General features: G+C 39.0%; 1 protein-coding gene across 2 annotated transcripts in view; it reads left to right on the plus strand.

Moving 5' to 3' along the window:
- The window catches only part of LOC135224599 (SWI/SNF-related matrix-associated actin-dependent regulator of chromatin subfamily A containing DEAD/H box 1 homolog), a 221,348-nt gene that overhangs the window by 173,998 nt on the left and 23,867 nt on the right, over positions 1 to 23,483 (plus strand). For both annotated transcript variants that reach the window (XM_064263757.1, XM_064263758.1), the window contains 2 exons: positions 10,598 to 10,708; positions 13,157 to 13,326. In XM_064263757.1, coding sequence (XP_064119827.1) covers positions 10,598 to 10,708; positions 13,157 to 13,326 — 281 coding nt within the window. The remainder of the gene's footprint in view (positions 1 to 10,597; positions 10,709 to 13,156; positions 13,327 to 23,483) is intronic.

Here is a 23,483-nt window from a genome sequence, read left to right on the forward strand (position 1 = left end):
GTGCGAAACTTGAGGCGCGAAGTAGCGAGGGATTACTGTATATATATATATATATATATATATATATATTTAGGTATAGATATATAGATATAGATATAGGGCATAGTTTTTCTCTTATACAATTTTTGTTAAAAGCAATTGCTTTAGTGGCATCAATAAGTTTCTTGCAGGTATCTTCATACTGACGAAGTTTTTTCTGATTCTCGTTCGTCAATTTCTGGTGAAAAATACGCAGACTTCCTTCTTCCATTTATTGAATTTTGTCGCGACAGCTGTTTCGCCTTATGGCATTATCAAGCGACTACTGACTTACAATCTGGCTTTTCGGCCTATTTATTTCATCGTGTGGGAGGTATGACCTTGAGGTATGGGTACTGGTTAGTCTGGGGATTAACAGCTTAAGGGCGTTGTTTTGGATACAAAAAACATAAGGACATATGTACTGTGACAATAAAAGTGAAAGTTTAAACAGTTGTTAAATAAATATTCAAAATACAATGCTATGTGCTAGTGTTTCCTTAAGTGTAAGTCTAAAATTTAATATGCTACATTTTGCTTTTAGAAAAAAAAATACAAAATTACTTACAGGAATGAAAATGAATATAGAAATCTAAATACAGGAATAAAAAAAATATACATATATTTTATAGCATGCATAAAGGTACAAATCAGGTAATTTCTGTTTATACATAAGTGTGTATAATTTAAATTTTAGTGTGTTATTATAGGAAAAAACAAGGTTGACCTTAAAGGCTTTTAGCAATGATTTAATGGTTCCAAATCCATTTCCATTAGAAATATATATATATATATATATATATATATATATATATATATATTATATATATATATATATATATATATATATATATATAAAGGTTTTTTGCCACGAAGGAAAAAATGAAAAAGCGAGATATCTCGATTTTTCATTTTTTCCTTCGTGGCAAAAAACCTTTATTTATACATAGCATCACGTTTTATATACTTCGTGATCAAGTTGTATTCTATATATATATACATATTGCATTAGATGTTTGCCCAGTTTTTACGAATATTTATGCTGGCTTAACTTATTTCTAAGCCCTTGCTCGACTGTCCGAGATAAAATGAGGGACAATCCATGCATGGAATTTTATATATTATGTTGTTGCTTTCTCTGGGGCCATTTTTTATTAACATTCCTGTTTAGTGTGTTACATGAAAAAAACACGTTGACCGTAAAGGCTTTTAGCAATGATTTAATGGTTTCAAATCCGTTAGAATAATATATATATATATATATATATATATATATATATATATATATATATATATATATATATATCTAATTATATATATCTATCTATCTCTATCTATCTATATCTATCTATCTATCTATCTATCTATCTATCTATATATATATATATATATATATATATAGATAGATAGATAGATAGATATATATTAAAGATATTATATATATATATATATATATATATATATATTAGATATATATAGATATAGAATATAATATATAATATATATAAATACTATATATTATAATATATATACTAGATATTCTATATAATTATATATATAATTAAGAATATATATATATATATTCCTATAATATATATATATATACTATATATATATATATATATATATATATATATATATATATATATATATATACATACATACCTACATACATATACATCATACTACATATTAATATATATATATCTATATATTATATATAATATACTATATATACATACATACTAAAAACCATAAACAAATACAATTTATATATATATAATTATATTATAATATATTATATAATTATTATATATAGATATATATTTATCTATCTATCTATCTAATCTATCTATCTATCTATCTATCTATCTATCTATCTATCTATCTATCTATCTATCTACTATTATATAGAATATATATAATATATATATAATATATATATAATATATTATATATATATTATATATATATATATATATATATATATATATATAATATATAAAATATATATATATATATATATATATATATATATATATCTATTAATATAATTAATATATAGATATATAGTTTACTTTTAATTTTTCTCTATGTACAAAACGGACATGTATCATGGATGGTATAGAATTCATAACAAACCTAGCTTTAGCTGTAGCCCAAAGACTGGATTATATGGACTACAAAATGCAAGCTTTTTAGAATCAACTTTATTGCATACCATTATTATGGCTTGTCAAAGAAAAATCTGATGATTAATATTAACAATAATTTGAATGGCAAATTGTTGTATCCTGTTATTAGATTCTAGAGCGTCAAAAGAAGGAAGGGTTTTATGTACAACGAATAAACTTCCATGCACGAAACAATGCACATGTGTCTGTTCTAAGAGAATGTTATTTTCCAATGGCGCCAAGCTGATAATCCTACATCCAAGGGATATTATTATTATTTTTATTATTATTATTTTTTTTTTTTTGGTTCTATCACAGTCCTCCAATTCGACTGGGTGGTATTTATATTGTGGGGTTCCATTTTGCATCCTGCCTCCTTATGAGTCCATCACTTTTCTTACTATGTGCCATTTCTAGGATCACACAATTCTGCATGAGTCCTGGAGCTACTTCAGCCTCTAGTTTTTCTAGATTCTTTTTCAGGGATCTTGGGATCGTGCCTATTATTATTATTATTATTTTGCCCGAAAGAGCAGACATATAAATACATGACAGTGGTTAAAGGAAACGGCCGTATGTATGTTAACACACTTATATGAGTTAAAATATATGAAATAAGATACAGAAACTGAAAATAAGCTAATTTAGCCCCCCTGCACTCAAAAGATAGCGTGCCCGGGAGGGCAGTTGCTGTGTTATGTTTTTTACTTTTTACTGACAATCTGGGCAGCGTAAATTTTTGCTGCCTGCACTCTTAGCTGACAGCTGGGGCCACCAAAGCTACTTCCCATAGAAAATGGTTATTGGGTTAACCACCTGGGCGAAAGTTGTGGTTGACCTCTCGGCCTTTACCCGGTTCATTGCCCGTTTCGTTTGTGTTTAGTGTGTGTGTGGCTGATTTTATGGCTGCTTCTGCTCCTTCTCGGCCTTGTCAACGGGCGTGCCCCGGAATTCCAGGTTTTCCGTGTTCTTGTTTTTTGGCTTCGGCGGCGACCGATCCCCACATCACGTGTAGCAGGTGCCGTTCTAGTTTTTGTACCATAACAAATCCTTGCATGGAATGCCGGGCATGACCTAAAGAGCAGTGGAAGTCATTTTATAGCAAGAGAGAGCATCGGAGGGTTTCGACTCTTCCTTCATGGTAAGGTTTTTTGCCTCTTCCCAATGCTTTGTCTCATGCAGTATTATTCACCCCCATAGTAGCATTGTGCCCTTGTCTCCTTCCTTTTCTTCCATTGATTCGTTGCTGGAAGTATCATAAGGCCCCCAGGCTGATTTTTGTAATGTCGCCCCTTCTTCTTTGGGAGTTAATTTGATTCTTGGGGAGGGGGAGGCTTTTTCATTATTCTTATTTATCCCAGGGTCGGAGGTGTCCAAGATGGCGGCAATTTGGAATATGCTCGTACTATGGGGTCCCCCATCCTTAGAGGGTTGTTAGCGCACTTTATGGAGGCTTGCTACCCCCTTGGTCAGGCTGGCCAGGCCCTCCCCCCTCCTCCTGGCCTTGTCTTCGTGGGTAGCTGAGGTCAGCCATCTTGTATTGCTCCGCCAGTGACTGTTGCCGCTTATTCGAGTAGGAGGGAAGCTGTGGCATCTGCTTCCCCTGAAGACCGAGGGGAAGCCGTGACGTCATCACCACTTGTTACGTCACTTCCATCGATGACATCACTCCCAGTCGTCTCCTCTGCACTGCCTCTCTCAGCCATGATTTCATCTCTATCACCCAGTTTGCTGCCTCTCCCTTCCATGCCATTGGAGCCTTCTCTTGCAGATCAGGGTGAGGTTATATGCCAGGGGGTGCTTAAGAGGTTGGACTCTGTTTTGGATAATAAGTTGGCTGCCTTGTCGGCTGGGAGGACTGGAAGGAAACTTGTTGCATCGTCCCCACCTCCTGTGAAGAGATCACATAAGAAACCAGTGCTGTCTTCCTCTCCCTCTTCCCCGTCTACGCCACGTCTGCATATGAAGAGTTGGACAGCTAAGGACTTTGCTCTTTCTTCGCCTAAGAGGGAGGAACAACGTGGATGTGTTCTTGGGAGTGTTAATGTATCCCTTGTGCAGTCTGCAGTGGCTGCTTTGAATCGCTCCCCCGTCTGTGCACATCGTAACCGTGTTGCAACCTCCCCTGTGTGTGCACATGATGCAAGTGCTCTTACTTCCCCAGGGCCTTTTTGTCGCTGTAAGGATCTCAAGGTGCCTGTCAAGAGGTCGAAGGTGGTGAGCGCGGAATTGGTGCAGCAGGAGTGTTTGCCTGCCCCTCTCCCTGGTGCTTCCAAGAGTTGGACTCTGGGGGATTCCTCCTTTGATCTTGAGTGTTTGGGATTCCTCCCCAACTCACGTTTGTACATCTGCCACACCCGTGACCATTCATGGACATGTTAATGAGTCATCTGTTGGAGGAGTGTGTAGTGATGTTCCTAGTGTTGTAGTGGGTTTGTCTCGGGAGCTGGCACATGGACCCAGCCCAAACAGGCTAGTTGGTGTTTCGGGCTGTTTGGCTGCTGGTCCTTCCGTTAATTTTGATGAGGAAGGTGCCTTTGAGGAGCCTATACATTCTTCTTGTCATAGGTCTCCATTGCCAGAGCAGGAGGAGGGAGACACGCAAGAGTTTTTGTCTTCCTTTTCAGAAGTTGTTGATCTCATCCGTGGGTTCAACAATTTGGAAAGTAGGACTCAGGCTTGGTCGTCTTACACTCCTTGATTGGAAGCCTTGGTGGGAGCTATGTAGGATCCCAAATCATCTCTTCAGCTTCCCTTGTTGGGGCATGTCCAGTCGGTCTTACATAATGTTTAAAGCCACTGTTTCGGACAGGGACGGTTTGCTTCGGTGTAAAGGCTCTGCCAAGCTACTACCCCCGCCTCTCACGAGACAGGAAGTACTATGCTAAGAACTCTGCATTTTTTATGTGGTGCCATCTTAACCCAGACATCATTTGCCTGAAGCCGGGATTGACTTTGGAGCAGGTGAGGTCAGTGGCTCCGGCCTTGTCTCCTCAAGATGCCTCAGTGTTGGAATCTACGGCAGCCTCCATGTTGCAGACGGTTTCTTGGCTGGACTTTTGGTCTGTGGTCATTGTCAAGATAGCTTCTGAAAGGTCTCCAGAATGGTTGGTGAGTGCATCCACACTTGCCAGTTTGTTGCAGTCTGGAGGCAAGGGATTTTCTTATATGGCTCACCTCAGTGTTAATTTATGGACTAACCCTCTTCTGATTAGTAGAGACGCGGCTTTATCTAGGATGGAGAGATCAGTTGACACAGAGTCCTTGTTGGCATTGAGAAACGGAGATCTGTTGCAGTCCCAATTTTTGTTTCCTCAGACCGAGCTCAAAAATGCAATAGACCGGAGCCAGGCTGACACCAAAGACATACTGATGCACCAGGCCGTGTCTGAGTCAGTCTCTCATCCTCAGAGACTTCCGGCTCCTTCTCCCCCTTTCCAGCAGCAGTCAAGAAGATCGTCGCCTGATAGACTGTCAAGGAGTTCGATTTCGGCAGAGCCTTCCCGTTTGGCTCAGCCTAGGTCAGAGGACCAACTTCCCTTTGCTCTTGTTCCTTTAAGCCAAGAAGGGGCCCAAGGGGCAGAGGTAAAAGGGGCTGTCGGTAGGTTAGGCGCCTCTCCCTCTCCTGCGCCAGGGGTGGAGGGGGTGCCTGGTGGGCCATTGGGTCAAGTGGCAGAGTTATGGGGTGGAGAAGTGGGTGGTAGATGTCCTTCAGGTGGGGTACCTACTGCCATTCGACTTCTCTCCACCTCTGTCGGATAAGCAGTAGGTCAGGAAGGCATATCCTCCAGATTCTCTGAAGTTCTTGGCTCTTCGGGAGGAAGTGCATTAGATACTGGACAAGGGTGCGATAGAGGAACTGGTGCGTCCGTCTCCGCGTTTTTACAGTCACATCTTGGTGCCCAAGGCGTCGGGAGGATGGAGACCTTTGATCGACTTATCCACCTTGAATCACTTCATCAGGAAGACACAGTTCAAGATGGAGACCCTGCGTTCGGTGTCGGCAACCGTGAGGGTAGGTGACTTCATACTGTCAATAGACTTAGGGGACGCATACTTCCAAATCCCTATTCATCCAACGTCCATGAAGTTCCTTTGCTTCTCTCTTGGGGACAAGGTCTTCGAGTTCAAAGTCCTATGCTTCGGGTTGACAACATCCCCTCAAGTGTTCACAAAGGTCTTCTCTCTTGTGTCAAGTTGGGCCCATGCTCAGGGGATCTGTTTGCTGAGGTACCCGGATGATTGGTTGGTCTTGGCACTTTCCAGGGAAAAGCTGCTACAGGACAGGGATCGTCTACTTCAGTTCTGTCTGGAACTGGGCATCGTAGTCAATCAGGAAAAGTCAAACCTCATACCCAGTCAAAGGATTCTCTACCTGGGCATGGTCAGCAATACAACAGTGGCAAAAGTTTTCCCGTCTGATCAGAGATTGGAGAAGTTGCAAGTGGTGGCGCCCGACTTCCTGTTGGAACCACTTCAGTCAGTTCATCAGTTGCAGGTTGTTCTAGGAGTGTTTTCTTCCCTGGGGAAGCTGGTCCCTCATGGGGGTCTTCATCTTAGATCTCTGCAATGGACTGGGAGAATTCTGGTCTCCGGTGGGGGACTCACCCCTGTTAAGGGTTCCTCTGTCTCTGGAAGTGAGAGAAGACTTCTGTTGGTGGTTGGATGACTGGAATCTTTTGAAGGGTGTCCCTCTGCGTTCTCTTCCACCAGACTTCCTTCTATTTTCAGGTGCCTCCCTTGCAGGTTGGTTGGGGGGGGGGCTCATTTAGGTGGCCTCATAGCTTCAGGCGTTTGGAGTTTGGAGGACAAACAGTAACATATCAATGTCTTTGAGTTGAAGGCAGCCTTCCTGGGTCTGAAGGAGTTTCGGGAGAAGGTAGAAGGTCATTCTGTCATTCTCATGTCGGACAACACCATGGTGGTAGTCTATGTGAACAAGCAGGGAGGTAGAGCTCTCAGCCAGGTATATCCCAGGCAAACATAGTGTGGTTGCAGACAAACTCAGTCGTCGGGATCAGATCTTAGGCACAGAGTGGTCCCTTCATCAAGTGGTAGCAGACAAGCTCTTCCCGGTTTAGGGGGAGACCCATGCTGAACCTTTTTGCGACTCACTTCAACAGGAAGCTGGAGATATTCTGTTCTGTGGTCCCAGATCCTTTTGCGTTAGCAGAGGACGCATTCCAACCTCCCTGGGACAACCTGGAGGTGTATGCCTTCCCTCCGTTTTGTTTGATCTGTCAAGTTCTGAACAGGCTAATGAGTTCACAGGGTCTCAGGATGACTTTGGTAGCCCCTCTCTGGCCTCTGGCGGAATGGTTCCCAGATCTGCTGTCATTGTTGTTGAGAGGTTCCGATGGGAATTTCCCCCTTGGCGACATCTCCTGTGTCAGCTGCATGCGGAAAGGCTCCACCAGTCAGTAGAATCCCTGTCTCTTCACGGTTGGAGGCTATCAAGTATCTCTCAAGAGCGAAAGGCTTTTCTCAGAGAACAGCAGGGCATATGTCCAAGTCTCAAAAAGTCGACCTCCGCAGTTTACCGCAAATGGGCGATCTTCTGCGATTGGTGTCATAAACGGGGTTTTTCTCCACTCGCAACCTCTATTCAGTGAATAGCAGACTTTTTAACCTTCCTCAGAGACGAGAAACGTTTGTCCGTTTCTGCCATTAGAGGCTACAGGGCGGCCCTGAGTTTAGTGTTACGCCTTAGAGGTATTGACATCTCCTCTTCCTGGGAATTTTCCTTGCTAGTTAAGGGGTTTGAGCAGTCGAGTTCTCCTAGAGAGCTCTAAACTCCAACGTGGGATGTTTCCTTGGTTCCCAAGAGCTTCATTAAGAGTCCATATGAGCCATTGCATCACTCTTCTAACAGGAACTTGATGCATCTTCCAAGAGGGTAGGAGAGCGCCATGGTTTAAGCTATGATGTGAAGCACACCAGGGGTTGGGGGTCGGTGTCCTTTGAATTTGTCCCAGAATTCGTGGCCAAGACCCAAAATCCCTCTTTGCACGATGACAGATTCACTTCATTTTCCATTTCATCACTGAATGACTTTGTGGGTGGTGATGCTCAAGAGCTTTTTGTTGTGACCTGCCCGGGCCCTGTGTTGCTATCTTAAAAGGACTTGGCACCTTAGACCAGGCTGCCACAGACTTTTTGTTATTTTGACTCTTGGTGATTCCACCACCACGTCTGTGCAGGCTAGAGCGCATGATGTTAGGGGTATTGGTCCCTCCCTGACTTTCAAAAAGAACTTGGCTGTACATAGTGCAGAGTGCTGGTACTTGATTACGCCAGTCCACGTTCACCTCTTTCTATCTTAAGGATGTTGCCCTCAGATCTTTGGACACGTTTTCCATAGGTCCTGTGGTGGCTGCCCAACAGGTTGTGTAACTAATAGTTGCCCTTAACAGGGCACTTTTGTATCTTACCTAAGATGATTGTGTGGATGAGAGAATGAGTGAGTTGGCTGGTCTCCTTCCTTATCTTGTACCTTTCCTTCTTCCTTCAGGCAGGTTAAGGAGTAGACACGTCATTCGCGGGACTGGTTTGATACAGGTGAGTAAGGTAGTCATACTGATAGTGTGGTTGCTTAATATACAGTGTGGTTGCTTAATATACAAATATCAAACCCTCTATTCAGTAGCATATGCTCCACTCCTTGGCAAGGAGGGGTCGGGAGTAGTACAAACCCTGGTGTATTGGTTTGTTATTAGACAGTCAAAGTTTCTCTTTGGTTCCTTATACAATGATTCTCCCATATATCATTGTACGTGACTCAGGGTCTGAGTGGTTAGATATCAATTTATCTAGCTTCTCAACGGGCTTCAGTCCGTCTCCAGAAGTCATTTCTTCTGGAAGCTGGACTGGTGGGTAGGCCCCCAGCCGGTTTTGGATGTCTTGTACCTCCCTCCAAGTATGAGTCTATCCTATTGTTAAAACCAAAGGTTGGTTTGTGTATGAACAAATTGACATAGAAAATACAAATTTTCTATGTCAATTTGTATTTTTCTTAGCTACAAACCTGAGGTCTTAACATTATACTGCCCGCCTCTAGCCGCCCCTCTGTTTGTGAAGACATCCTGAGTTGGGAAAGACTAATGCTGTGCCGTAGGTCTGTGGTCCTTGACCACTCTTCACCCGATTTATGCATGCATTACCAGATATCGCAAGATTCCTTGCTTTCATCTGCATTTTAACTGGATCCAGGTAGGCTCTAGAAATGATCCTATTGTTAAGACCTCAGGTTTGTAGCTATGAAAAATACAAATTGTCTTAGAAAATTTGTCATTTTTATGCATTAATGTTGCTAGTTTTGCTATGAAGTTATGTCATTTTTGAAGATGCTGAATTTGGGTTTTTAAGGTCATACCCCATATGGCAGAACAGTTGCTAATAATACCTAGAATTGGAGACGGCTGAATATTATCATAAGAGGTGCTTGGGATTACAAAATACTATATAGTATGTATTTGGAGTCAAATGTAGTTCAAGAGCAATCTGGAATGAAAACAGGAATAAAGTTGTAGTGGTTGGACGAACCTTAGATGTAGTGCATTTCTTTGGCCTTTGGAACACTAGACAATGAAGCAAAGTTGAAACAACAGTGAGGTCTCTAAAAGTACCTGCGGCATGGCTCAAAGGGACAGATAATTGGATTACTGGTAATAGTAATAATTAAAAAAGTCCCATTAGTAGAGAGAATAAAGGCTTATGATTAGCATGTGATTCCTGTCCTACATTATTTAGTTGAAACATTAGCATGTGATTCCTGTCCTACATTATTTAGTTGAAACATGGCCACTGACAAGAAATACAGAGAAGGCTTTGAAAAGATGTCACTCCTATATGTTAATTCACGGCCAGAGTACATTATGGAAAGCATACTGTAAATGAGGAAGTGGCAGAGAGATGTCACCCAGAGGATTGAAAATAAACAGAAATTTCAAAGATTGAGATGGATTGGACTTGTGATGAGAAAGGCTGAAAAAAGTTGGTCTGAAAAACAGCAGGTGCACAAGCAGGAGGACAACATTTGTAAGAAGGCCCAGGAAATCCTGGAAAGAGGGAGCACAAAGAACTAAACTTGATGTGGCATCAGGTAGGAGAGGCACAGAGCAGAGGAGTGTGTAGGAAACTTCTTCATATTTTACCTTATAAGCAAGTTATTTATAATGAAATAAACCCCTTTTATTGCTTTTACTTGTCTTTGTTATTTCCTTTTCTGTCAAAGAATGTGAAGTTTACATGTTTTGGTACTTAATTATCTCGTTCACATACCTTTGGCAAGGCAAAATGGTATTAGTAAAACTATTGTATTTGCACAGTGAATATTATATTTTGTAATTTTTGGCATTACTGGATAGATAATGACTAATTTTGTATACAAATTCTTTTCTTATAAGGATCTTCCTCCCAAGAACGATAGAGTTATATATGCTCCACTGGCAGAAAGGCAACAGAAGCTCTACTCAGAGACTGTGGATATCCTCAGTAGGAAGGCTCAGCAAAATAAGGTTGTATATAGTAGCTTTGTGACTTGTTCGCAGCAGAATTCTTATTCATATTGGGCCCAAACTGTGGTTGCAATGTCTGCAATTTAGGCTTATTATGATGGGTGTTCATGAAGTATGTGTTTAATATTACAGATTGTTGAATTTGGGAGTTTATAACCTTTCTCTGTGGTACAGTATGACAGAAAATACTTCATTCAATATGCATATTGAAATTTTAATGTCACTTAAATGAAAGAAGGTTTTCAAACAACAAAATATGAAGAATGGACATTATTTGTGTATACAGCAGTAGAAATACATTTTCAGCTATTTTATTTTGTCCATAATGTTTAAAAGAGTTTTTATTTTGCATCACAACAAACATGATTGTTCACCTAGCTTCCCATAGTCTTGATTGCTGTTGAAATGGTGTTAAAAGGGATTTTGTCATGTAAGGACCTGGTAGTTTTCATCAGTAATTATTGTAATTTTTTTGTGTGATAAGATGAAAAAAGTTCCAGATTTTAGTAATATGTTTAGTGTTTTAAGCCAGACTTATTTAATTATTTACCAAGGATTGGATTTAGTAGTGTTTTAAATGAAAAATATTTTCTTTGCATTATTTTCCTTTTTTTTTTTGTCTTATTGATGATCTTTAGTTAACCCTTTAACGCTGATTGGACGTATTTCACGTCAACATAAATTGTCTGTTGGGTGCCGATTGGACGTATGGTATGTTGATAAAAAAAGTTTTTTAAAAAATTCGCGGAAAAATACTTATAGGCTTACCAGGCAAAAACTTTTTAATCACGCACGCGCCTTGGGGGAAGCTGGGAGCTCACAGATCAAGGCGTTATTTTGTTTACAATCGTTACGCAGGTGCGCAAGCGTGAATTTCTTTCTTATTGCACTAAAAAGTATCAGTGACACATCTCAGAAATTATTTCGTCACTTTGACATAATTTTTGCACCATTTTAAATTGGCCGTTACATGGAGTATTATATATGAAAATGTGCGCAATTTCATGTAGAATACAACATAAAATACTCATGATTGTAGCTTTTATCAGTTTTGAAATATTTTCATATAAATAACGATGTGCCAAAATTTCAACCTTCGGTCAACTTTGACTCTACCGAAATGGTTGAAAAACGAAATTGTAAGCTAAAACTCCTGTATTCTAGTAATATTAAATCATTTACCTTCACTTTGCAAGAAATTGGAAGTTTCTAGCACAATATTTCGATTTATGGTGAATTTATGAAAAAACTTTTTCCTTACGTCTGCACGGTAACTCTTCCGATAAATTTTTTTGTGCGATTGTCGTAATGTTTGCACCATTTTAAATTAGCCGTTACATAAAGTTTTATATATGAAAATGTGTGCAATTTCATGTAGAATACAACAAAAATAATTGAAGGTTGTAGCTTTTCTCATTTTTGAAATATTTGCATATGAATCACGATAAATAGAAAAACTTTCCTTCCCTCCGCGCGCAGATTCTCTGCCGCAAATCTCTGAAATGCGTACGTCGCATTCTCGTAATATTTGCTCCATTTCATATTAGGTGTTTCATAGAGTTTTATATATGAAAATATGTGCAATTTCATGTAGAATACAACAAAAAGTAATTCAAGGTTGTAGCTTTTCTCATTTTTGAAATATTTACATATAAAAAAATATATTTAAAAAATTTGACATTCGGTCAAATTTAACTCGTCCGAAATGGTCGAAAACTGCAATTGTAAGCTAAAACTCTTACAGTATAGTAATATTCAATCATTTATCTTCATTTTGAAACAAATTGGAAGTTTCTAGAGCAGTATTTAGATTTATGGTGAATTTTTGAAAAAAAAAAAAAAAAAATTTTATGTCCGCGTGTTACTTCATGCATCATTTTGTGATAATATTTTCTCTGTGTTGCTTTGATCGTATTACAATGTGTTATATACCAAAATGATTGCAGTTTAGTGTACAATACAACGAAAAAAAATTAACTCGTTAGCTTTAACCGTTTTGCTCACAGCGCGATTTGAATACAATTATATATGAAATTTTGTTTTCGTGCTATCATAATCGCATTATTTATATATGATAATGATATTTTTTTCATTTCTGATGGTTGCATACTAAACTTCAGGCAATGACAAAAAAAGGAGCCAAAAATGAACTCTTAATCTTGAAAACTAAGCGTGCTGTGATTTTTTGAAAAAAAATATTTTTTCTGCTTCGGCGCTCACTCTGAGACCCCCTCGGCATACAGGAGACCATTTTTATTATACCCCTTCAGCGTTAGAGGGTTAATTATTGATAGTTCAAAACAACTGAAACTTGATCTTGGGACTTGGGAGTTTATCCATGTAGACGATTCTCTCTTTTACTGTAATTATTGGATTGATACCTGTGCATGTTGTTTTATCCAGTTAGATTTTCAGCTGAAAAAACTAACCACATTTTCATGTGCTCAGATAAACCTGGAAGAAATAAACTTACAACGTTTATCAGAAATTGAGGAACTGGAAGCAACAGCTGATTTCTCAGGGAAAGGAAAGAAAGATGGCAAGCAAGTCGATTCTGACACCAGTAGTAATATGGTGATGACTCTTAGGAAGATTGCTAATCATCCTTTACTTGTAAGGTCAGTATGGACTTTAACCATTTTAGAAATCTTGGTCAATTCTTTGCCCAACCATAGTAAATGTCAATAAAAGACTAGTTTGACCATTTCTGATTTCTTGAGTAATGTACTATATTTACATCTATGTGGAAAAATTGTAATGTACAGTCAACCCTCCGAGATCTGGATTTATTAAACTTAGCTAGTGGATAAAGGAAATTTTTCCAATATGTACATGTTACAAGTCAAATGATATATTCATGGAAGGAGCTTGTCTTTTAATGACTGAACATGCTTGTTGGGTATCCTATTTGTTTATTTCAGACATGAATACAGGTATATGGTGATCAGGTTGATATCTAACTTGACCTAATTCATTTTTACCTTGCTGGAATAATTGTTTAGTCCTGATAATATGATCTTTGTGACATCCATTTTGGCATTTTGGTTTTTGTTAGTTAATACTGCATTATACAGTATAATTTTTGTCTAGATGATATAATCTGAAGTAATGTCTTTGCAAACTAACATGTATTTTCTAATATCTGTAGTTGCACTTGGCATATTAGTGAGATTACCTGTTTATAGATTTTTACCAGACCACTGAATCATTTTTAGACAAGTGCAGCTGGCCCAAAGGGTCATGGTCTCCTCTGTTGACGATGCGCATGCCTTTGGCAATGCAAGGTCATCTCTTCTGTCTACGGTGCAAATTCCTTTGACTGGGCACAAGTTTACAGTCGGGTATTTAGCATGTACTTGCATAGGGCATCTTATCCTTGGACATCCCCTGGGGGTATTGTATCACCTCTTCTTTCTACTTGGGGAAGACCAATGTTAGATCTCTTTGCTACATGGTTCAACAGAAAGCTAGAGGTCTACTGTCTGTGGTCGCAGATCTGTTCACCGGGGTGAAGGACTCCCTTCTGCATGCTTTGGACACCTTGGAAGTTTGCGCCTTTTCTCCATTCTGCCTGATATGTCATGTCTTGAACAGGGTAATAGGTTCTAAGAATCTCAGGGTGACCCTAGTAGCTCCTTTGGTGGCCCCAAGTAGAGTGGTTCTTGGGTCTTATATCTCTTCTCTCAGCAGTGTCAAGAGAGATTCCACCTTGCACAACCTTCTCTGCCATCCTCATATGGAGAAGTATCACAATTGGTAGGATCTTTACCTCGTCACATCTCGTGTCTGTCCAGTATCTCTTTTGAGAGAGAGAGAGAGAGAGAGCAGCGACTCAGATGTCCGGCTACCTCAGATCTTCGTCAGCAGTGCACAAGGGCAAATGAATGGTTTTCTGCTGTGATTTGTGTCCCAATGAGATTTGTCTCCACTCAGATTTTCTGTTCAATCGATAATGATCTTCTTGATATGTCTCAGAACAGAGAAACATCTTTCTGTTTCTGCTGTCAAAGGTTACAGGTCTGCCTTATGATTAGTTCTTCTGAAAAATATGGAATTACTTTATCCTGGGAATTCTCCATGTAGTTCAAGAGCTTTAAGCAATCTTGTTCACCTAGGTAACTCAAACCTCCTATATGGACCTTACTCTGGTGCTGAGTAGTCTCACTTGAGCTCCATTTGAAGCCCCTGCATCAGTCTCTTACAGAGAACTGACTTTGAAAACAAGTAATAATAATAATAATAATAATAATAATAATAATAATAATATCCTTTATTTCAGCTCAGGGCCATATACATGGAAAATACAAAATACAGACAATAACATACACAATCTAGATACATGAGACAACATGATTAAAAAAATGAGTAATCGGCACTTATCCACAAAACAGCTTAGGTAGCATAAAAGATAGTAATCATAATACTGGTAATAACAGTAATAATATTGGTGAGAAAAAAAAATGCATTGAGAGTTGTAACAGTTAGTGCACAGATTATATAACTTAAATTTCAGCTACAGTAGTATGGTTCAGAGGGCTAAATACGGAAATTGAATGTAAAAAAAAAACTAACTTGATAGTATTCACTGTAATGATGAAAAAGTAAAATATCAGCAATAAATATAATAATAATGACAGACTCTGCAGATGACATCTTGCCAATACAGAGATAAGTAATTTAGGGGACAAAGGCCTCATTTTCCCATCTTTCCCACAATTTAGAACTTCTTGCCTCACTCCTTAGGATGCTCTGTTGAGCAAGTTGCTGCCGTTTCTCACTCGGGTTATCAGACTGGACTGGACATTGTTCGCCTTACAATGATTTTTAAATTGTCCAGGTGGTTTTCTATGAACATCTGTGTGGCGGAGTGGTAGCAAGGAGTGTTTGTGATACGTCTCATGGTCTCTCGGGTATAGTCCATCCAGAGGGAACAACTATAGATACTGTAGCAGTACGAGCGGAAGAGCAGCAGTTTCATGTCTCGGTGACAGAAGGCAAACCTCCTTGCAATCATGTTGCCAGTTGCACATAACTTACAATGCCTCTGTTCAATGTCTGCCATATCTTTTAGGTTGTCGGTGATAATGTGACCCAAATACGGAAATTCATGCACAAATTCCAGCTGATGGTTTCCAAGGAAAATTTGTGGTTCTGCATTATGCTTTAGCAATCTCGGGAGCAGCGACGTGCACTGGGTCTTGGTTTCGTTGTAAATGATATAAAAATCCTCTACATATTAGCGGCAAGTGTTTATGAGTCGTTGGAGACCTTGCACTGATGGGGAAATCAGAACCATATCATCGGCGTAACAGAGGTTGTTTATAGTTGTTTCATTGACAGTGCATCCGATTGGGAGTGAGTTCAATTTGACATTCAAGGCATCTGTGTACGTATTAAACAGGTATGGAGAGAGAATGCCCCCTTGCCAAAGCCCGTTTAGGGAGCCGAAGGTGTACAATAATACGTTACCCCATTTGACACAGAATTGCTGTGTGGAGAACCAGCAATGTAAAATGCCAATTAGATATAGGGGTGTGCCTCTTTTACGCAGCTTCAGGTAGTTTACTCTGTCAAATGCTTTTCTCACATCCACAAAACAAAGAAAAACATGAGAGGCTGATGATAGGTAGTAGTTCAGCAATTCTTTCAGTATGTAGATGCAGGTGTCAGTTGAGTGGTTTGCTTTAAACCCAAACTGGTTGTCAGTGGTGTGTAGAAAGGGGAGAAGTCTCACTAGAAGAACCAACTCAAGTATCTTCGATGCGATCGTTTTGATTGCCCCTTGGCATACTTGGGACAGCCTGTAAGTTTGCACCTTTCCTCCGTTCTGCCTGATCTGTCATGTCTTCAACAGAGTAATGGGTTCCAAGAATCTCAGGATGACCCTAGTAGCACCTTTGTAGCCCCAAGCAGAGTGGTTCCTGGGTCTTCTATCTCTTCTCTCAGCAGTCTCTAGAGAGCTTCCACTTTGCACTGCACAACCTTCTCTGCCATCCTGAGACGTATCACCAATTGGTAGGATCTTTACCTCTTCACATCTGGAGTCTGTCCTGTCTCTCTTCTGAGAGAGAGATTTTTCTTACAGAGCAGCAACTCAGATTTCCAACTCCCTCAGGAGATCTTTGTCGGCCGTGTACTATCGGCAAGGAAAATGAAGACATAGTTTTCTTAAATCTTTGGATACACATTGCTCCACAATGCCACACCTGTCAACTCTAGAAAAGGGGCGGAGCTTGAAAATCATTGTTTGTTGCTTTCTAGATTTCTGGTAACTTTAAACCATAGAGGTTCTGTAGAAGTCCTTGAATCATTTTTACTTGATTTGTTAATGTTAGTTTTGTAACATCAGTTCAGAGTAGAATATTGATCAACCTTCTTAAAACCTACTGTGAAACCTTACTTATAAGTGATGTTTGACACTAAAATGACATAAAATTCATGCGTATTGGAAACAGATCTTAAATAATGAGAGAAAATGTTTTAAAATTTTGGCAAGACCTGTGGAGAGAGAGAGAGAGAGAGAGAGAGAGAGAGAGCGAGAGAGTAGAGAGAGAGAGACGAGAGAGAGAGAAGAGAGAGAGAGAGAGAGAGAGAGAGAGAGAGAGAGATAATATTTTTTCAAATGTTCTAGAAGTGGAGAGAGATAGTAAAATCTGCTTATGTGAAAGCATAGGCCTATTTATAGTTACTTAATTTCACTATATTTTCTTGGGGAGATTGAGTGATGGTATATAGTATTGGTGGTGGACTTGTGATGGGGAAAGGCAAAAGATGGCTGCCAAGATTGTGCTTCACTGTACTAGATAAAATATGGTTGGACCCTAGTGTTAAAGTTAATTCCCAAAGAAATTCGTACCATAATCTTGATTTCATTCGATAGTTGCTGTAACATTCAAAGTTTGTAAAAAAGTGATGAAAATTTCAACCACAGGCTACGTCATTCTTGTTCTCTTGATATACGTAGTCTGTACTTTTGAAAATCGGTTTTCATTCACAAATCATTCACCAAAAAGCTGTGTTAAGTAAAAGATATTTATTACCACAGGCAATTAAAGTTTTATAACGTGCAAAAAATGCTGATGTGTTGGGAAAGCTTTCAGCTTTATGGCAAAGTAATGCAGCCTTGTAGGCTAACTCCAATTTGCTTGTAATGGGAGCATTGCCACAAAATCTTTGAGCTGACAGGCTACTTTAACCTTGACAAAGATTTTTTTTTAATGACAGTAGTTTTGCAAACAGCAACTTGCATTCGATCCATGGCAACATGAAAGTAATCAAGGCGTGACAGCTTCTTAGAAAGCCAGTATCCAGTGACTTGCGCTCTCCTGCTCGAAGTTCTCGGGCTACTCCTCATACAGAAAACGTTATTGTAGACTCATCTAGATTTGCTCAACCTAACTACATTTGCAACATTTACTGCCATTGGCATCAGCTAACTTTAGATGCTTTGGAATACAAACATAAATTTGTAGAAACTAAAATAATTACAATTACCAGTTATGATGATGCAATATTATTTTTGTTCATGAAGTAAAATTAGTAAATATTGTCATTGTGATATGTAGTACTGCAATCAGAAATTCACACCCTATCTTCTGAGTTTTGTTTTGCAGTTTTAATTTATAAAATTTGCATTGTATTTTCATATTCTAGGGTAAGATTAATGAGTCTATGTCTTTACAGTAAAAAAAAAACAAGTGGGAAGTTTGATTAACGAAAGCTAATGAAAAGTGTATCTTCACTTTTCTTGCTGATTGTACAAGGGCAAATGAGTCTTCTACTGTGATTTGTGTCGTCAATGGGATTTGTCTCTGCTCAGATTTTCTGTTCAGTAAATAATGATCTTGATGTGTCTTAGAACAGAGAAACTTCTTTCTGTTGTCAAGGACTACAGGGCTGTCATTTGATTATTTCTTAAACATCACTTCATCCTGGGAACTCTTCATGTGGTTCAAGAGCTTTAGCAGTCTTGTTCAAGTAGGGAACTCAAACCTCCTATATAGGACCTTACGCTGGTGCTGAGGAGTCTCACTTGAGCTCAATTCAAGCCCCTGCATCAGTTGTCTTACAGAGAACTGACTTTGAAATCAAGTGTCCTGAAATTGATGGCTTCCTCAAAAAGAGTTGGAGAGCTCCATGGTCAGGATTATGACGTAAACACACAAGGGGTTGGGGGTCAGTAGCTTTTGAATTTGTCCAGGAATTCGTGGCTAAAACCTAATTTCCCTCTGTTCATGATGACCGGTTTGCCTCATTTTCTGTCCCTTCCCATGTGGAGTTTGTTACTGGTGATCTTCAAGAGTTACTGCTTTGTCCTGTCAGAGGTCTGTGTTATCTAAAAGGACCCGTCACCTAGAGCTTAGGTGTCGCAGACTTTTTGTTGGCACAAGCCAGGCTAAGAAGTAGTTGTCCAAGAATACCTTTTGATTTATCTATGTGAGGTGATTAGGTAAGTCTAATCTTCGTAGTCAAGTTCTCAACAATTCTGTGCATGCTGAAGCACATGACATCAGAGGAATAAGTTCCTCTCTGGCATTTAAGAAGAACTTGTTTGTTCATAGTATTTTGAATGATGGTTTCTGGCTTCGTCAGACCAATTTCATTTTCTTCTACCTGAAGGTTATTCCCCACAGGTCCTTGGACACTTTTTCCTTGGGTCCAGTGGTGGCTGCACAACACGTATGGCTTATCCAGTGCCCTTGGCAGGACAGTTTGTATCTTGCTTAAGATTTTAGTGAGGAGGAGGAGGAGGGAATGAGTAAGATGATTGGCTTGATGTAGGTGAGCATTGCAGTCTTGCTGTTGCAGCACTTTTTATGTTCCATACAGTATACAAGTATGCTTCTCCGTAGCTTCAACTCTTCTCTCTAGCAAGGGGAGTGAGGAGTGGTGACAAACCCATTTAATGTGGCTAACAGTTTGTTGTTTGAACAGATTGTAATCAAACCTCAGATTTTGTATTCCTGGTTTTTTTATGATTCTGTTTTCATAGACTTTTCTCCTATGAAATTTTGACTCTGGTTTTGTACATACCCTTAGATTTTGTACACCTGGAAACAATTTTTCCAGGGCCCACCTCGTGACTAGGCCTGTACCGAGTGCCCAAACAAAGCATCCCATGTTCTTTCTGACCCATTCTGCCCCGAGTTATTTGTTTTTGTACTATTTTTTTATTTGAGTGCAACTGCTCAATAAGTCATCATGCAGCCAAAGAAAAGTTCAAAGTGAAAGCCCTTCTGTAAAAAAAAAAGGGGGGGAGGGGTGAGAAACACAATATAATTTAGAAAAGAACTTGTAGCAAAATGTTTGAGGTGATAATTTGCAGAAAGGAAAGGATATTGTTACATGTCAATCTCAGTAAGAAAAGGCCTATAACAAGTGCTGCTGTTTGTGAATTTAAGGCCAGCAGAGTCTGGTTTGAAAAATTAAAAAAGCTAACAAGCATACATTATGTGCCTACTAAAGTGATTAAGGACATCCCAACAAAGATGATGTAATCCATGTCTCCAACATGTTTAATGACAATGCCTGGTTTCACTTTAGGCAAATTTTAAAGAGTTGCCAGAAACAAATATCTCAGGACAGTTTTGTTGAGCAACAGGGATCCAGTGACTCAAGTTGGTCCTAGTGATTGTAAAAAACAAAAAGGAGAAGTAACCCCAGATAGGTCCTTGATACCTAAGTCCGATTCCCCTTCCAAACAATATCCTCTCCTCTCCATCCTCCATATGCTAAACAAGTCTTCCATAAAGGTAAGAGTGATGTTAAATGTTTGTTTATTCATTTCATTAGTTATTTGCCTTTATTCCTCTTTGTTTTCTGTATGTAAACTCTTTATTTTCTATAAAAAAAAAGTATTTTTGTTTATATTTTTAATGCATTAATAGGATTTACATTATTCCTTATGCAAAATTTTTGTTTCGGGTTTCGTAAGACATTCTGGAACGGACTATGTACAAAAACCAAGCTTTCACTGTAGTTCTCTTTGGCTTCCATATATGCAATGAATCTGGGTGTTACATTGTATTTAAACCCAGTGGACGGGGTGTTAGATATACACATTTCTAACATCTCAAAGGCTTAAACCCTCTTTAGAATCTAAGCCCTCTTCTTTAGAATCTTCATTTGTAAGAGAATTGATCAAGTGTGCCGAGCCTCCAGTTGGTCCAGGATTCTCATACCTCCCAACAAGTACTTGTCTATCCTAATGTTAATACCAAAGGGTTGTTCTGTGTATGAACGAATGACGAATTTGTAATTAATTTGTATTTTTCATAGCTAACAAACCTGAGCTCATAACATTGACTGCCCACCTCCAGCCACCCCTCTTATATCTTATCCTGGTTTGGAAGAAAGACTAATTGCATCTCTAGGTTCAATTGTGGTCTTTAAACTCGCTTCTACCTCAGCTACGTATTGGATGTCAGATGGCACAGATTCCTTGTATTTACAGTTTTTTATTGTTTTTAATCGGTTTCCAGCTGGTAACAGAAGATTTATCCTAATGTTAAGACCTCAGGTTTGTTAGCCCTCTTACGCCGATTGGACGTATTAAACGTCGAGTCAAAATGTCTCCCGTATGCCGATTGGACGTATCATACGTCGGCTCAAAAAAGTTTATTGCAATACACCCCCTGAACACCTGAACAAGCCCTGGTCACTTACCAGCCCGAATCATCATTTATTAAAAATTTACCAAATCTTTGGTTAAAATAAACGATCAGTGTTGCCAATTTCCTGGCAAACACCCTCGTTACCTAGTTACCAGCCCACCGCTGATAGCCCTGCCTCACGGGCCGGTCACACCTGCCCTCTCACGTCAATCACTTATCGTTCGCGGTGGAGTACAGATGTATCCACAGCGAACTCCTTTTTGGTCTTGCCCGCCTTTATTTGCACCTTTGATTTGATTGATTTTGGTGACGAATTACGCATCCCTTTGGATTACTGTTGGATTGCTCTTAATACCTTGTCATCAGACATTGATTCTGCAAAGGAAGAAAACAACACAAGCTACGACAACGGCTACTGCATTCTTCGGCCACGACATCACAGAAAACGACGAGCGGAAGTTCAACAACGTATCGTCTTTGCCAACAATGCAAGAAAAGGATGAGTACCCTATGACACGATAGTCATTCCTTATGCGTAAATTGTAGGCCTGTTCAATATAATGTAAAGACCAGATGTTTGGAATGTCAGGAGTGGTCTTTGGACCAGATGTTAGGGTATCTCAAACGTAGGAAAGGTCTTGTATTAAGGGGGCCGGCCGGCTAATGCCCTTTTTTAAGGACAGGACTTTGATATTCATACCACTTAATAAGGTGACTTGGGACATCTCAAACCAAACCGCATATGATTTTCGCCTCTGACCTTCGTTTTGTGACGCCAGGGCGATTTATCCTGAAAATAACCATTTTTCAAATTCTAATCTCCTCCCTTGATATTTTAATATTAAGACCTGGGATTACTACCATATATAGACCTGTGTAGACCTCCAATCGAATGGAGAGTTTTTTTTTTCTAAAAGTCATTTTTTTGCTAGATATGAATTTTTCAATATGGTCAAAAAATAAACCCTATAAATCAGGAGAAAAAAATTTATAAAAAAAATACGAAACAAAAATTGGAAAAAAGGGCTCTATTGATTGTTCTATAATGTCTTTCTGAGTTATATACCAAATTCCAATGTTATAGCTTTAAAACTAAGTGAGAAGATAGATTTTGAATGTCAATAAGTATAGTTTTGAGATACAGGCGTTCAAAGTTTTCCTTCGTATTTCTATAGAGACAATATTAATAAATAATGATTATTATGAATGTATATTTGTTTTTTGTGTATTAATAAACCAAAACTATTTTATTTATCATAATTTAATCATAAATGATGATCCCTTTGCTCATATATCGCAGCCTGGGGCACTGATTGAGGCAAGATGGGGCACTCCTTCCTACGCAATTCTCTCTCTCCCCTTCACTAACTCTGCTTATTACAGAGAATTTTCTTCTTCTGTGTGTTAGCGAGATGTTTTCCTTGTATTTTCCTCTTTGGCATGATGGAAATTCTTGCCCGAAACAAAGATAAACAAACGTAATTGCAAGAGAATGTCAAGAGGTGAAACTCGAAGGCGTACATTTTTTTTTACAAAGACAATTTAATAAATCATGATTATTATGAATTTTCATATTCCATTTTGGTATTAAAAAAACCAAAACTTTGTTATTTATCATAAATGAAGATCTCTATGCTCAAAGATCGTAGCCTTAGGCACAGTGTGACGTGTGCTGTCAAGCAAGACGGGGGCGTTGTTACTAAGCAACCCTCCCCTCTCTCTTCACTAACTACGCATATATTATGATATTCTGTAATAATACTTGAGCGATTTTTCTTCGTCTGTATATTAGCGAGATGTTTCCCTTGTCTTTTCCTCATTGGCATGATGAAATTCTTGCCGAAACATACATAAACATACGTGAAAGCAGGCGAATGTCAGACGTGAAATGGAACGTGTAGACTACTTGACGTCTGTGATCGCACTAAGGACTGGAGTCGACTTGGTAGCATGAGCCTGGAAGTCTCCTTCTCGACTCGGGAATGTCTACAGATGCCATTCTCCAAGCTTCTTTGACAATAATTATCAAAATTTACGATAATAGAAGAAATATTGCATTTTCTTGTACGGATTCAAATGTTTTAGGCTTATTGAGTTACGTTAACTAATTACCCCGTAACTACGAAAGTAAGAGGAATTTTGACGAAATATTTCGTATACGT

This window comes from Macrobrachium nipponense, chromosome 12 (genome assembly GCF_015104395.2).
Source record: "Macrobrachium nipponense isolate FS-2020 chromosome 12, ASM1510439v2, whole genome shotgun sequence".
Classification (NCBI taxonomy): domain Eukaryota; kingdom Metazoa; phylum Arthropoda; class Malacostraca; order Decapoda; family Palaemonidae; genus Macrobrachium; species Macrobrachium nipponense.